Here is a 17389-nt window from a genome sequence, read left to right as displayed (position 1 = left end):
TGCAGTGCTTCACTTTAGAGTAGAGAACAAATATAGACTATAGAAGGAGGAACAAAACCAGAAAGACGGGTTAACTTGACTTCAGGTAACATTTAAAAAAAAAGAAGACTAGACAACCTTTTCAAAGGTCAGAACGGATCATTTGTGACCATATCACTATCAGTTACAGACTAACCTGTAGGATAATTCAATATTCTGACCTGCTAGAGGGCTAATATTCAAAGAAAAAAAGAACCAAATCCTGACCCTTATGCAAGCTTCAAATAAATAAGCTTTCCATATAGAGATCCTCTGTGCATCGAGAATTAAATCCTCCCACATAGCCACCAAACTCCAGAGCTGCCAAAGCAGTTTCAGGGTTGCTATCATAGCTGCAATCCTTATGTTGTTCCTCAGATATTTTGGCCTGCATGCGCTTAGTGTGAATCCACTGGCCATGCTCCTCCCATTCTTGCATATCATCCCCCAACAACAGTAACTCAAGAGACACCAGACAGTCACACTTTACAACACACAAGGGGACCAGAGTCAACACTGAACAGCCTTTCCATGACAGAAAAACTCTCCATCCACTTAGTACAGCAGAAACACACAAGTGACAACGTCTGAGGCCTTCCACAGGGTGCCAAATTTGTCCCCAGACATGTACTCCCAAAATTAAGTAATGCACTTAAGCAAACACACCCAAGTTAGAGTCTAATGCCCTGCAAAAAAATAAAAAAGCAGCTCCTAAATAAATTGCAACCTTCCTCCTTCCCCTATAGAAACAGGGAGAAAGACATTAACAGTAAATTTAATACAACCACTGTCTGTGGTGGCTATTGTATTATGTGACTTCAAGTTCAAGTATTTGCTAAACTGAAATAGCATAGTCCTGTACTTGAAAGATACTTAAAATTGCTAATCTGCTGCCTGTATGGCACCATGAAATGTTGTGTGACTTTGCAGCATGGTTTCAACAACATTGATTGATGAGCTAGATTTCTTGCTGGCTAGCTGGTAGAAAGAAAGTGAAGCTTAGTTACAAGATATACTCAGGCAAATTTTAACTTAAGCTGTTTGAGTCAATTTGGGTATTAACAGCATAACTCAAGGCCCACTGAAGTGAATGGAAAGACTCACATTGAATTCAGTGGGCTCTAGTTCAAGTCCTTAATGTGGCAAAACAGCCTTATGAAATACATTCTAAGAATTTAAACAGAACATATGTTCTCCTTTGGGCGCTTTTCATCTGTAGACCAGTAATCTCATCTGAAAAGTAATGAATGCTTTGTGATGTATCATATGAAAACAGTAGTCTTTTGCATTACAGAAGGATTTTTTTTTTTTTTTAATCTCAGAGAAATGCCGACTGTGGGTGAAAATGATGAGTCATTTTCTTGGCTAAGGGCTTGTCTTCACTACACAGTTAACTCAAGTTAGAACCTGTGTGCTGCCCTCAGAGTCCCATCCACATACACAAAGCCTGGAGAAAGGTGGTGCTTTTAACTGAACTTGGCTGGCCCACCAAGGGGTATAGGCTATTGCTTGAGCTAGCATGTCGTCAGCCACTCACAAAAATCGCTCTGGCCTAGTCCACACAAGATTTGTCAACATATCGATATCAGATGAGGTGGCAGGAAGGGGCAGGTGAGAGGAGAGGAGAGGAGCTCTCCCTCCCTAGCTGACATAGCCATGCTGGCAACTATGTTTTCTGTCTGCATAGCTAATATCGTTTGGGGAGGTGGTGTAGCTATGACAGCAGAATTCCTTCTGCTAGCTTTCAGTGTACCTACACAAGGGGACTCTGCCATCATAGCAGTATCAGCCAAAGCAATAGTGTAGGCAAGCCCCTCTGTGCTGCTTCAGGAGTATTTTGTAGGTGTTCTCACCTGAGCTAGTCTAATTCTAGAGGAGTTAATGTGAGTAGATAACTCAAGTTAACTCAGCAGTGAAGAGACAGCTTAAGACTCTTCAAGGGTACAAAGTCAAAAATAGGATTTTCTACACGACTGCTAACAGATGAAAGCTTGAATTATTAGCAACATAGAGGTGGCTTACCACTTTTTTTTATCAATTCTGAATAAAACCTAAACATAGGACTTGTCTACATGATGCATTAGTCTGCACTAAAAGTTCCCTAGTGTGCCAGCCAGATCCACATTGTACATAGTACAATAGTACATAGCATGCTAGTACATAGTACATAGCATGCTAGTGAGCATTACAATTTACACCCTTAAAGTGCAGACTAATGCACCACAGACAAGCCCACAGCCTTCAAGCAGAACAGAACAGTTACATAGTATTCTCTCAGTTACCACTAAGTGATACTATGTGCCCAAACACTTAATGAGAGTAATCTATTGATAAGTTGCCTTCATAAATCTGTCCAAAATTTCTCAAATCACTTAAATTTCTTTTATCACGTGAAGAATTGGCTTGTAATTATTTCATTCACAAAACATGGATGTTTCTTATTTAGAGCTAATGATCTTCAATTTTCAAACTCTTTATGGAGTTCATTGGGATTGTCCTTGTTAAAAGGAAAGCTTGCTTTTAAAAAAAAAAAAAAATTTTGAGGAAGATTCTTAAAACACAAACTAAGTGTCCCTCCACCCCCGCCAATATAAAGAAAACAGCATTCAGAGTTTCAAATTGTGGCTTCCATACATTATTTTATTTTCAGCTTCCAGGACCTAAGAATATACAGTTTACTTGATGTAAATATTGGATTAGCTTTTTTTCCCCCCCCTTTAGAAATCATGCCCAACTATCTAAGGAAAAAAACATGCTTACTCACTTCAAAACAGCTCACTTCAAGATCTTCAAATTTTCCCGTAACTGATGTTCCAGCACAGTTTATAAGCATGTCAACTGGACCCAACTTCTCTTGAGCCTATAAAAACGTTAGGGTTTGTATTGGTAGCAAGAAAAATATTTTTTATACATTGCAGCAGCTTAAATGTTCAAAATCATGACAAGAAAACATTTTTACTATACGTATGTAGTATACAAGGAAAAAATAACTGAAAATAGATAAATGAATTACTTTCTTACTTGTTTAAGGACGTTCTCCACATGTCCATAGTCTTTAGACACATCAACAGATATACAAAGCACAACCTAATGAAGGAAAGGAGAATGAATGATGACAAAAAAATAAGAATAGAGTCTTATCTCTTTAAAATGCTATAAAAGTCAAATGTTTTTCTGCAGATCCAAATACAGCTTTGTACAAATCAATAAGAAAGAGCTACTGAAGTGCAAGGTATTAACATTTCAATTTTACTTACAAACAGTACTATAGACCTAATTATTTAGACTGAAAAAATTCACTTATCAGTCAACCAGCTAACAAAGGGCAATCAAGTTCAATGGCTTCAAACTGTGCATTTCAACTTCAGTATTAATGGTCAGATAATCAGTATGGTTCCCTGACATGTTAAAAATTATAGGCAAACTTAACAGGTAGTTTTTGCAATTCACAAAAGTTCATGGCTTGTTCTGTGGAGCTCTTTGGAAATTCAGGATTAACACCTATTTTAAAAATACAATATAAACCAAAAGAGTAAAACAGCTTTCTTTTACTTAATTCCACACAAATGATGCAGTCTCTGTATGACAGAAACTTATTTTTTATACAATTGTTTTATCAACAGGGGGTATTAAACTTGTAGAACAAGTTTAGGGTTTTTATTTAAAAAAAAGAAACACGTTTATTGGCATGCTTCTTAACAGACACAGCTGCCAGGAACAGATTCCATGGAAAGCATTTCAATGAGTAATTTGTTAATCATACACCATTGTGGCAAATATTTATGATGTGACACTGTCTCCTGTGGCCTTCTTGAGGGCACTCCTGTCAGGTCTTTAGCCATCACCTTTCTTGGGGAGGAAACCTGCGTTCCTCTCCCTCCAGACCAGGGATTTAGGCTGCAATTTCCTCCTACAGCCTACTGTGATCTCTTTACTTCCGCTCCTGCCATCCTGTTCTCTGTGGGGACAATGACAGGGTTTCTGGAGGGTTTGTCCCTTTTGGTCACAGTGTCATTGATCCTTCTTCTATAGCTATGTGTAAACTATAAGCTAAGGATGTGATTTTCCTCCTCATACACACGTGTACTAGTTTGATGATAAATAGCACAGGTAGTGGCCAAGTATAAACCTACCTTGAACCACTAGGTACATACTCTGCTTGGCTCAGTCATGCCTCTGCTACTGCTACCTATGCTACCACTGCTACACATTTAGTTATACTCACATTAGCTCGACCAGAATCAAATATGTATACACGCACAACCAGAGGCATCACATCCCTAACTTGTAGTGTAAACATAGTCTATATCAGGGCTGGTCACTTTATGTAAGTTCTTAATTCTTTGTTTGCTAGACCTCTTGAACCTGGTTAAAACTAGTGTATACAATTTTCATCAGGAGATGGCACCTCTGAAGACTTATTTACTTGTGCAGTAATTTGCACCCTTCCCCCCATATTTATTAGTTCTTGATGGTCCATTCACACTTTTGGTGACTATTCCTCACTCCCCACCACCAAATGCATTGCTTGTCTTGTTCCAGGAAAGAAGTTTACCCCTTTCCTATTTGGTAGGTAACAATACAAGGTGACAGGGGAAACTACAAACCTATTTTTCATTAAAAAAAACAAACATAGATTTCCTAATTCTCCACAGAAGGAAAACACCATCTCATAACAGGTATGAAACAGCATTTGATGACAATTTTATATTTGTGGATCCCTTGATAGCACTTTTCTTTGGGGACCTTGACATCCACAACTCCTAATCTGGGAGACATAGAAATGTAAATAAGAATCTTGAGCCAGGAAAAAAGAAAGCTTTTTCTTTGCAAAGAGCATTAAACACATAAATACATTGATAGAAACCAATCGCTAGGGTTGAAAGTTAGTCGCCAATTTTCCTGAGAGTTACTGGTTATTCCATGGTTCCCACATTCCACCTTGCAGACACTGGTTGTTAAGGGTCTGTGAAAACCACAGCTACAGACCTTACAATTTTGGGAATACTGTACCTCAGGGTAGCAGAGCTGTTTAGTATACCAACTGTAGCACTAGAGCCACCAGAAAATCATTCTCAGCCTGCTTCTTTTTACAGCAATGCCAGTTTCTTTGCTGAACTACTGGTGACACTCTAGTTCAACAACTTGAGAGGTAGAGTGGTCTCATGTATTAAGCATGGGAATGAGAGCAGGGACTTCTGCATTCTAATTCTGTTGCTGACCCCCCCCCCCGTGGCTTTGGTCAAATCACCTAACCTCTCTTTCTCAGACTCTCTCTAGGAATTTTTAAATGGTTTGCAACCAGTTAACATCATGGCTGGCTCTAGTTATGGTGTATGCAGACACACAAGATAATATACCATAATTGTGGAAGCCAACGATATATCCAGTGGGCCAACTGTCTAATTGTACATGCTTGTCTTCCCGTGGCCAGACCGCAATATTAATTTTTCTGCGTAAACAGAACCTGCTAGCCATTTCTGTGTGTAAAGTTGACTTGTCCTTCCTCTCAGCACTCTGCGCAGTAGGACATATGGGCACACACTGCACCACAAGTTGCTTGTTGGTACTACTTGTGCTTCCCCTCTGTGCATTTTAATTTCTAGTGAGGCAGTACACAATGCCTGCCCAGACATCCTCAGAAAGCATTGCTACAGTTAGGTGGGATGGTAGGTGCACGCACAAAAACAAGATTGACAAACAGGTGTGTTGTGGAAAAAAGACTGTCTTGACAATGGCTGTGTTTCTTATAACTGAGTCAGATAAATGCCTGGTCACAGAACACCTACAAATATACTCTGTACCTTAGTTTCTGTATCTGTCAAATGGGGATGATACTTAACTGTCTCATGATGGTTTGGGTGATTAGTCAGTTTATGTTTATAAAAACACCAAATATGTGCTAAAATTGACCAATTTGCATACAAAACGTGCCATACAGCGTAAGAAGCCCCCACACTTGTAGCTTTTGGACAAGTGTCTCTTGCAAATTTTTGTTGTTGTTGAAATTTTAGCAATTATGTGGACCCCATACACAAACAACTGGTCTCTCTCCTGCTGCAAAAGAGAACATAAATACATACGCAAGTACCTTTTTTTTATAAAAATGAGACGACAATGTTTGAAATGTATCCCAAAAAGCTGTATTGCTAAATCCAGCCTTGTGGCGCGATGATGGTGGAAAAAAATGGTTTTATTAGGGAGGATAACAAGACGGTTGAATATTTTTTTTGCAGACCCACCCAAAAATCAGTTAGGATGGCTTTGGACTAGTGTTCTCTATCATCCTGCAACATTTTTGTAATGCTTATTTTTATACAAATTTAACAAAAAAGCAATTGTTAAAAGATAATGTTGACTTGTAAATAGCAGAATACAACTGCAGGACCAGTCTGCTTATGCAACCTTAATTCAGCCCTTTTGCATGTATGCATTATGATACAGTCTTTACTTACATGACTGTGTACTATTTTTTCCTCATGACCCAGTCTCCTTACCATGCATTTCCAGTTCTACCCTCCAATCCCTCCTGGGTGTTTATCCCCCGTTTCCTTTGTCCCCAGATAATCCCAGTTCTCTTTCTGCACCCTGGCTCTTTATTTGATGCGTCTTCCCTCCATCTTCTTATCCCTATCCCACTGGTTACCAGTCTCAGTCTCCTTGCCCAGTGTACAGTCACTTTTTCCCAGCTCCCACTCCAAGTTTCCCTCCCTCCACCAGCCTCTAATCTCAGTCCTGATCTTTCCCATCCATGTTCCTTGTCCCAATCTTCCTTCCCCTCTGAATCAGGTAGTTTCCTCAGCCCACCAGTCTTCAGGCTCTCAGTTCTGGGGCTCAGAAAACTATATGAATTTCCAAGTCAATGGTGTCACTTATTTTGACTTAAAAATATGAAAGATTTAAGAAGGATTTTAAAGAATTAGTTCCTCCTTTATGTAACTGTCAAACTCCAGAGCCATCATTATATTTGTCATCAACTATGGTTGTATTATACATATCCCCTCACCCCAACTACAGCTGTTGAAAGTAAGTCTCTGTATTAGTTTGATGTTAGCAATGTCAACAGCAGTAGAGAAATCAGAACCTTGAACTTGCATCTAGGCAGGTAAAATGCCTTTCAAGTTCAAATGTATCAAATACTAATTTGTAAACTTTGGTATTTCAGGACACAGACAGTTATTTTTAAAAGTGAGACAAGTGCAACCATATAGTGGGGTTTTGGGGGTGGCACTCTTTTTCCCTTTTTTTACTGTTATATGGCACAGTCGCTCGGTATTCTTTTCAGTACATACTGGAGGTAACAATCTTACCTGTTTATCATTAATAGAGTATTTTTCAATTTCCTTCTTTGTCTGCAACAGCTTGCTCTAAAATGAATATAAAGCACAATTAAGGCACTGCATTCATGAGAATTTACTGCTTTCCTGGTTTTTGCTAAAGTTAAAAACATTTCAGCAGGCTAAAGACTGCAATTTTAGTTTTGTAAAAACAACTCTGTAATTGATAAATGTATGAGGTCTTGCCTAAGGCTAAAAATTGCTATTTTCATTAAGTGCCACAGAACTCTTCTTGTTTTCATTAAGCTTTCAAAACTGCAACTTTTTTTTAACCCTTTCTCTTCCCCATTCCTGAACTAAAATCAGAAAAAACCTACAATGATGATAATGTTGTAAGGCTTGAGACTGTTTTCAGCTAACAAGTTGTACATTAAAACTCATGTAAATGGCTAGTGCAAACATCCGATGACTCAGGTAGCCAGATGTCCTCTTTGTGATTCTAATTCCAATGAGAACAGCACATTCGCTTTTAGAAATTTCTGTCTGCCACCTACCTGTAAGGATCCCCCCCTTCTTCCTCCACCCTACCCCTCACCGAGTGTAACCCTAGAATCCTTGATGTAAGCAAAGTGATTAAAAGTGTCTCTGCATGTATGTAACGACCATTATCACTGTTGTTCTCTCTGGACGGGACAATGTCTGTATTTGTAAGTGAATAGATAAAGAATTTAAAACGTACTATGTAATAAATAAGAAAGGGTATATAACTGACCACTGTAACATCATGAAGTTGAAGCTGATTTATCAGACTTCCTGGTATCATGAATAAACCTCTCCAGTATTGTCTATGCTGCCTGATTCTTGGAGAAAGAATCCTTCACGCTTCACAATATTAAGACTGAGACTGCACACTTCAGTTATTAAATTTAATTACATGAAGGGATTAGTAATTTGTATGTTATTGCTTTATAGGTTCCTGTTTATTTATATTATTGTTTAAATTATACTGAAGAACATTTGGAATAAGGAAACAATCTGAAATTTCACTTTTTTTTCTTTTTTTGCAGCGTGAGGGTAATTATAAATGTATCAAACTGGTCAAGATTATGCAAAAGACATTTTCTACTCTGTAAGTTACCAAACATAACAACTAGAGCTAGTTGGAAAAAATGCCAATGATTTTTTATGTGGAATTTCAAAATTTGCTATGTTTCCTGATCTTTTTATCTTTTATTTTTTTCCAATTTATTGACAAAAATCTGAAAGCTGGAAGTTTTCAGTTCACTAGATGTTTTCTGCAAAAGTTTTACTTTTGGTCAAAAAAAATTGTTTTTAATAAAAAAAAGTATTGATGAAAAATTGTAGATGAGTTCCAATAGCAACAGATAAATCAATTCAAAAGAAAGATTTAATTAATTCAGGCGTAGGTTGTTTTTTTTTGTTTTGTTTTTTTAAACTTCTCTTAAAATGATTAGAGGCCTGAAAGGTGTTCTCTGAATCCTAAGTACTCATTTGTCAAATTCACCACTTGCTGACGAGAAGATAGTAGCATAAGGCAGACAATTCTGCATTGCATGATACAAGATAGCAATGAATCATACTACTATAGTGTATGATGCTCTGGAGGTCCTATCTTTTATACTAGTACAAACCCATTCAGTAGAATATTAGAGTAAATACAATAAATGCCATTCCCAAGGCTGTGGCAATACCATCACTGATGAGGAAAACCTACGGTAACAGAAATGTTGGACTGTGTTCCAGAAGAAACAGAAACGAAACCAGTCTTTTCCAAATGAAAGAACTACCAAGAAGGAAAGAAGTTACATGTTCTTGAAAGCAACAGTCACAGGAAACAAACAGCCTATGTAAATAGAAACGTAATTGACTTGAAAAATTTGTAAGACACAAAGAGACATTCAGAATCTGTTTTAGTAATAAGTCAGTGACTCACTCACATTGCTTGGACAGAGAAGTAGTAATGGGATTATAGTTACTTCAATTAAAATATTCATCCGCAACACAGTATGAACAATTACTGCCAAACTATATTATTTTTAAAACGTGCTTATTTTAAACTACGCCTCTATTTTGAACACTTCAGGACATAATTTAGTTAATAAATATACATATAAAAATTACCTCATTTCTTGCAATCAAAGTTATAAATGCACCCTGCTTATAGCATTCAATAGCAACACATTTTCCAATTCCACTGGAACCCCCAGTTACCTAAAAAAAAGGTACATCGTTTAAGTAATTTAATTATCACTTTGAACAGCTTTACCAACAATCCATTATTTTCATCTCCCTAGCCCAACAAATCACAACCATGTTCTCAGAATTCTTAATCATTCTCTAAAATATATCAAAGATGACAATTAACATACCAAAGATACATTGTAGAAAGGTGAGTATGAAAGAAAAATCTGTCCTTACATCAAGGAATTGTTTTTAAAATTTTCTTTTTATAATTCATTATTAGGTGTATATACAATTTGATACCTAATATGCAATGTTTATCTTACTGCAACCTTGCATCTAGAATCTGAGCATACCTTTAATGGGAAATGTATTATTCTCCATATTACAGATAGGGAAAGTAAGGCAGAGTGGAGTCAGCAAAAGATTCTGAACTGGAATCTAGGTCTCCCAATCCCCAATCCAGTGCTCTATCCACTAACCCAGGCTGCCTCTTCACCCACCCACCTCTACCACTATGTACAGTTCCACGATTTTATAAAAAGACTATCCTTAACATGTGTTCCATTCCCAGAAACATGAGGGAAATAAGAGAGTCAGAATTTCTGGGTTCTGTTTCTGACATGATGAATGACTTTGGCAAACTCACAAATTACTGTGCCTCATCTTTTGCACCCAAAGATGGCTAAGGCCAAAAAAGTGCTAATTATTGAGATGTAATTCATACAACTGAAGGTACTAAACATGATATTTGACAAGAGTGGGGTTGTGGTGGCTTTTGGGGGTGAGGGAGGAGTGGTATGTGAAGCAACCTCTCTTTTACTTGGCTTGAAAAAAAAAACTTAAGAAAGAGCCACTAGACTAAATGTTATTCAAGGTTTCATTAAGTCCTATGAGGCCCTTCTTGCAAGGTAAAGGAATACCTCTAAGATATTTTCTGTGGGCCACCAGGAAAAAAAAAAAGATATCCTCTGAACAGGAGTTTATCCTGCTCCAGAATAAAATAGCTTTATCTACAAATTATAATTGTATTTACTGTTGAATGGCAATAGTTTATGAAAAAAAGTCATCTGAAAGTGTCTAATTGTCTAATGTCCTGTATTCCTTCATTTGTGTAAAAAATGAAAACAGGAAACTCCTGTATGTATTAACTCCTGTGTATTAATGCACAGTTCACATGACTGACCTTAAATTGCATTTAATCGCTACAGGATTACCAGCATTCCTAAACAACTTTATAACTTTGAAAGCTATGTTCATTTCAGACCAGTCAAAGGTTTCTAAGAGAAAACATTAAAACTAAAAACTTTCCTCAACACCTTCTTAAAAAAATATTACATGACCAGTTTTTAGAAGCCACAAAACGACACGAGAGCAGTTGTTCTTCTTAAGCAATGCATTTTTAATTATGCAATTACATCTTGTGAACTCTTTTCGTCATGTAATTCTTGTAGTAACTGAGTACATAAGTTCTGATGCTGTGTAAGGGGAATGGTAATATAAAAAGGATCCCCAGATTATCCTCCTTATGGCAGTCACCTAAGGTTTTTTACCTAATGTACCACATAATAAGTAAACACTGAAATCTAAACTTGTGAAATTTAAATGGCCATTATCAAGGTTGAAATACCTAAAAACTGACCTACCTTATAAAGTTTTACTGTAAGTTTCAGTTAGTCATCCAATCAGTAATGTTTTGGGAAAGAGTGTAACTAAACTCAAGTTACAGAAAATTGTAAAATGGAACCACTTGAAGTTTATGGAGCTTTTTCTTTTTAGAAAGGCCTTGTTTTTTCCTATTTAAGGATTCTGAGCCATCAAAGTAGATTTTAGAGGTAATACATTAACAGCAATAGATAGATCTAAGGATGTAGGTAGGTGGTGTATGTATGAGAAATGGAAATACAAAATTATAAAGTGGCTTTATAATTCAGCACAATAAGGGCACCCTGGTTGTCTGTTCAATGTTATACCAGGTCAAACAACACAAGTACAGTAATAGGGCAAGATCCTCACCACTGTTCTAGCCCCATTATGCTGTTTGAGAGGGCCAAAGAGGCATAAAGGGGCCATAAAAACCCTGACTGAACCTGGAGAAGGATTCCTCTGGTACTAGCACCATGAAAATAGCTGTTAAGTTTGCCTTTTGAGGACCTTATTGTAAGCCCTAGCACATAGGGGGTTTGCCAGGGACAAGAGGAGTCAGGGCCACAGCGCTATGAAGATTCCAGGTAGTACTGTAGCCCAGTGGTTCTCAACCAGGGGTACACACAGAAGGTGTACATCTTCCAGGGGGTACATCAACTCACCTAGATACAATATTTGCCTAGTCTTACAACAGGTTACAGGAATAGACTCAATGTGAATAAAAACTTAGTTGTAGCTGTCGCTTCACTGTCTCCCAGAATGACAAGGCTCACAAGTGAAAAAACAGGTTCAAGTATAATATTTATATTCCAATCGATTTCTTTTATAATTATATGGTAAAAAGGTGAAAGTAAGCAATTTTTCAGGAACAGTGTGCTGTGAGACTTTTGTATTTTTATGTCTGATTTTTATAAGCAAGTAGTAGCTTTTATATATATGAGGTCAAACTTGGGGTATGCAAGACAAATCAGACTCCTGAAAGGGGTACAGTAAGCTGGAAAGGTTGAGAACCACTGCCATAACCCAAAGTACTGAGAATGCTGCTGTAACTTAGGCAGGTCTCCAGAGCTGTCCAAGTTACACTGATGGCCACTGAAGTTTGCAGATAGCCTGATTAGAAGGGTGCACAGGTAGCTCTGAACTGTGCCTTTTAGAGGTGCAACACAAACTAACTCCCAGTGTCTATGGGTCACTTGTATTTAGAGGTCTCACTTCAAGAGATACAGAGCACTCACAACTTCCGCAGAAATCCATGGAGTCATGGATGTTCTGGCACCTCTGGAGACCAAATGTAATTAAGCTAGAAGCTCCCCATGGCAGGGATCTAGTTTATTTTATGCATTTAAAGCAACGTGTAGCTTCTTGTCCCTGTCTTTAAGGCCCATCTTTTTCCTCCTGCTCCCTATTTATCTGCACATATGTTTCCACTATGCCAGCCTCACACCTTCTAAAAAACTCACTACCTACCACGATACCTACAGGCAACCAACGAGCTCCTTACAGAGATGAGGAGTATTTTTAAATTTGAAAAAAGAACATGCTACCTGACCAATTTATTTGTATGTTGTCCCCATTTTCCTCCAACCTCTGATTTATCTTGAAGAGAATAAGCCTGAGACTATACCTTCTTTTGTGTTTGTATAATCCGTACCACATAGCAGATGCTATTGGAAACAATAAATATGAACTACCCAATACATCTAGGGTTATAAATGTCAATAGAGACTAATAAATTCAACTTAACAATACAAGATACTGAAGATAGTATGCATTCCTGATGATTCAGATGCATGCTTTTGCCAGCAATGGTCACCTAGGGACACACACAAAGAGCATATCTCTCATTGCTTAAACATCCCCAGTGCACACTATACTATCTTAAATGTGTATATCATATACGGCAGTGTTTCTCAAACTTTTTGATACCAGGGACCAATTTGCTGCCTTCTTAAACTGTGTCAGGTCAATCTCAGGGATCAGCACCAATCCATGGACCGACCATTGAGAAACATTGATAGAGGGCACTGAACTACCTCTAGGTAGGTGCTGAGCTCCAGTGAGGACAAAAATATAAATCCTCTGGGGTTAGAAACATGATGTCCCTGCCTCCCTTGTCAAACTACATTATCTCTGAATGCTGATGAAACAGGGCAATCAGTTATATGGTTATCACCACCACCACAACCTTGCTGTACTATGGGAGTCATTTAAACTGATCCTCCAACCCCACTTAATCCAGGAGCAGAGGCTGACACAAACTTCTTTTGCTAGGTCTCCCTATGCAGGGTAGGGGCCCAAGGAAGCTCGATGCTTTTAGAATGAATGCACACTATGCATATCTATATATATCTATATCCACACACCCCATCCTCAACTATGTGTATGTATATATGCATGTGATCTACACACACACACACACACACACCATATACACCCCCACAATATGTGCATATATATGTGTGTGTGTAGGCACATACCCTATGCATGTACATAGACACTTTGTACAGATGTGTCTACACACACCCTCATCTCTAGACTATATGTATATACACACACACACACGCACTTTATGTATTTAGATACACACCCCCCCCTACTCTGTGTACAGATGTCTCTACACACTAACCCCCCACCGCGGGTGTATAGATGTAGGTCTGCCTACACACACACACACACACACCCCCACAGCACAGAGGTGTCCACACACACACACACACAGCTGTGTACAGATACGGGTGCGTAGATACACATACGCACAGCGATGTCCTCGCAGGGTCTCCTCCCCGAGTCACCCGCCGCCGCCCCCCCAGCCACCCCAAGGGGAAACCGGGGCAAGGAGACCTCTTCGCCCAGTCACCAGCCTGGGCCGGGCCCTCCCCGCCCGCAGGGCGATGGCGAAGGAGCGAGGAGGCGGCGGCCGCCACTCACCACGACGTGGGCGCCGGGCAGCTTCAGGGGCTTGGGGCTGATGAGCGGCGACACCATGTAGAGCAGCAGCACGAAGGCCACGACGCAGGCGCCGGCCAGCAGCAGCAGCATGGCTCGAGGCGGGGCGGGGGGCGCGCGGAGCCGCGGCCGACAGCGCCAGAGGGGCAGCTCGCTCCGCAGCGGCGGCCGCGCTCTCTGCGCCGCCCCAGCCCAGGTCTTAGCCCCGACCCGACCCTAGAGTGCCGCCGTCACAGGGGAGGGGGGGGAAGGGCGGGCAGCGGCTCCGCTCCGTGATTGGCCCGCGGGGAGGGTGAGCTGCGAGGGGATTGGCTAGCGCGGCCGGTCGATGTGGGGCGCCATCCCGTGCGGGGATTGGCCAGCGAGGCGGAAGCTGTGCGAGGATTGGCTCCCGCGGGTGCGCGCAGGGGAGCAGTTCGTTAGAGGCCAGCAGGAGGGAATCCGCGAGGGGGGAGGGGAGCCAGCCTGTGCGGCCAGAGCGAGGCGAGGCGGGTTTCGTACCGGACCATAGCGCTGGCTGGGGGCGGGCCCTGCGCCTGCCCCGCGGCATGTGACCTCATTGGCCCTGGCGGCGGGAACGGGGGGGGGTGTGTCAATCAGTCAATCTCTGGGGACACGCACATGCGCGTGGTGATTGGAACAGGCCGCCGCTAGGGGGCGGTGTTGCGCGCCGTGGGAGCACGTGGGTGGGCGCCGCCGCCGCAGCCGCCGCTGTGCTCTGAGCCGCAGAAGCGCTGTGAGACCGCCCCAGCCCCAGGTGCCGCCGCTCTGCTGCGTCCCCTTCAGCGTGGCTGAAACCGGGGACCTGGCCAGGCTTTTTGAGTGGCTGGAACATGCGAGGAGGGGCTCAGTGAGCTGGTGCGGGCTAGGGCGTGCGAGCCACTGGTTTGCAGGGCTGCAGCCAGAGGGTCTTGCTGCAATCACAAACTGCACTGCCTGGGCAATCGGGGAGAATCAACACCTCCCCTTCACCAAAGAATGTATTTGCTGTGAGCATTTAGGCCTCTGGAGTTTTCTCAGCCTAGGCTGTAATTATTCTCTCTTGAGTGAGAAACACCCGCAGATTATGTTATTAATAATAGGCATACAGTGTAATTGCACACACTGTTTATGAAGTAAGGAAAACAAGATCCCAGCCCCAAAGAGATTAACCAGAACAGACAAAGAGAAGAAGGACATGAAAATACTACTGAGGAGATTAGAGGTGGAGAGTGGGAGGAAATCGGAGCTGAGATGTAGGCAGGGATCATGCACCATTTTGAAGGTAAGGGCCAGGAGCCTGAATTTGATGCAGTGAAAGGTGGGAAGCCACCTGCAGTTAAAATTGATGAGATTTGCGAAGGAACTGGCATGGAGCAAGAAAAGAAAAGAAAAAAAGATGATTTCAGTGTAAATGTTTTGAATAGAATGGAGCAGGGAGAGAAGTATGAGGAAGCAAGAGAGGAAGAAATTATATTAGTTGAGAAACCAAGGTTTTAGCAGTGGGAATAGAAAGAAAATAATGACTGGTAGTAATAAATATAGAAGAAATTACAAGACTCAGTGAGAATACAGGAGAAAGAGATGCCAGCCAAAAATTGCTTCTGAGCTCATCTAACCAAAGATGACATAGGAGCTCCCTTTGCTGTCTGGATTCAGGGCAGGAAATAGTCTGGAAACCACAAAAGTGGATTTGATGATCTATAGTCAATGAATGGAGAACGGAAATCCATTCTCTTATCTTGACATCTCCACAATATCTAACACAGTCAACCAAAAGATACTGCTTTTCTGTCTGAGGGAGGAAGTGGGAGTCCAAGGAAACAAACTAAAATGACAAATCTTTCCTGGAGGGATCTCACCAGAGAGTAGTGATGAGGACTGCCCTTAGACCCTCAGTTGTCTCAGGCTGAATTCTCCCCGTATATCCAGTATTTATATGTAGCCACTACCATAGGTGTGCACAGCACATTACATTAAGGTGTACACCCAGGGAATTTTTAGGCCACACTGGATTAAAATTGATTTACCTTCGCTGCCTTACTCTCCGCCCCGAAAAATCTCGCTGCATCATCTGTTTCAGCGGCAGCTAGCAATGTTTTACCTACCGCTGAAAAAACTGCCAGGATCCTTCTTTTCGGTGGCAGCTTGCATCGCATTAGGGTTTTGTCGAGCCCTGCATTAGGGTGTGCCTGGGCACACCCCGTACGCATGCCTACGACTACCGTTATGACTGCAATTAAAAAATGCTGACTCAGGCTCGTGGTGCTTGGGCTAAGGGCTATTTAATTGCAGTGTGGCCGTTTGTGCTTGACTGGTGCTTGGGGTCTAGTGCCCTATGAGATGGGAGGGTCCCAGAGCTTGGACTGCAGCTTCAGCCGAAAAACATCTACAGGGCAATTAAGCAGCTGGTTAGCCTGAACCCTGTGAGCCCAAGTCAGCTGGCATGGGCCAGCTGTGGGTGTCGAATTGCAGTGTAGACATACCCTACAAAGGCTCTCTCTCTCTCTAGATATATATATAAAATGGATCAATGCCATAGTATCTGAGCACAACTAGTGTCAGACATTTCTACCCATGATCAAATTAGTTTAATGAATATTAGTTTCTTTGATTTGTAAATCTTCCTCAAATCCATAAAAGTATGTCAGACCCAAAGACCTTCACTTACTTGCTTTGTAATGTGTAGGGTACACTTAAGAACCTGCATAAAATTAATTAGTTGTAGTAGTATGGTAATGGATGTAGTTGATGAGGTAATCATCATCCCTGGACTGAATAATCTGAAAGGTATGTGTTTATAGCAAATAAACTCTTAAGGCCAAAGGTGATACATACATAAAACTATGTATATTCAAGTGACCAAACTACAGCCGCTGTGGCAACCATATTTGTAATTGTCCTTAATTTTGTGCATTTAAAATCTCAACCAAAATCTAGCAATAACAAATTATGTTACTGATCAAAGAATATGAAAACAGACAAGTTATTTGTAGTGACCAAGAGCAGCTGGCAATTTTAGTATCAAAGTCACTTAAAATAATAGGGGGTGTGTGGCATATAGGTGGTTATGCTTAAAATGCCACTTTTTACCTCTTTCTTGGTAAGAAAATATTCCCAAAATGCAACCAATACCTTTGGGAAGATCTACCCAATTTCAGATGCCTCCAGGTGAGGGGAAAAGCTCTTTAAAAATGCAGACAGGAAGGTTGCAGACTCTAGAAATGGTGCTAGTATGACTGCCCATCTCCCAGTCCTCAATATGGTGCCAACCAGCAAATTAGAATAAAAAGGGACCAGATAACTGGAAAAATAGCTCC

At 40.7% G+C, this 17389-nt stretch overlaps 1 protein-coding gene across 3 annotated transcripts in view; it reads right to left on the bottom strand.

The window, feature by feature from the left end:
- KDSR (3-ketodihydrosphingosine reductase) overlaps positions 1 to 16481 on the bottom strand; it is a 36543-nt gene extending 20062 nt beyond the window's left edge. For 2 of the 3 annotated variants that reach the window (XM_067567919.1, XM_067567921.1), the window contains exons 1-5: positions 16100 to 16481; positions 9438 to 9527; positions 7329 to 7385; positions 3040 to 3105; positions 2783 to 2878 (exon numbers count right to left, since the gene is read on the bottom strand). In XM_067567919.1, the coding sequence (XP_067424020.1) occupies positions 2783 to 2878; positions 3040 to 3105; positions 7329 to 7385; positions 9438 to 9527; positions 16100 to 16282 (492 nt within the window). In that variant the 5' untranslated portion in view covers positions 16283 to 16481. Of the gene's footprint in view, positions 1 to 2782; positions 2879 to 3039; positions 3106 to 7328; positions 7386 to 9437; positions 9528 to 14072; positions 14266 to 16099 lie in introns of those variants that run through there. The other variant, XM_067567920.1, reaches the window with a different exon arrangement.
- Between the last annotated feature and the right edge of the window lie 908 nt (positions 16482 to 17389).

The sequence above is a fragment of the Emydura macquarii genome, unplaced genomic scaffold, assembly GCF_026122565.2.
Source record: "Emydura macquarii macquarii isolate MOO-44397 ecotype Brisbane River unplaced genomic scaffold, CSIRO-AGI_Emac_v2 contig_2825, whole genome shotgun sequence".
Taxonomy (NCBI): Eukaryota; Metazoa; Chordata; order Testudines; family Chelidae; genus Emydura; species Emydura macquarii.
Note: the sequence above shows the minus strand (reverse complement) of the source record. Positions and strands in the feature narration are given on the sequence as shown.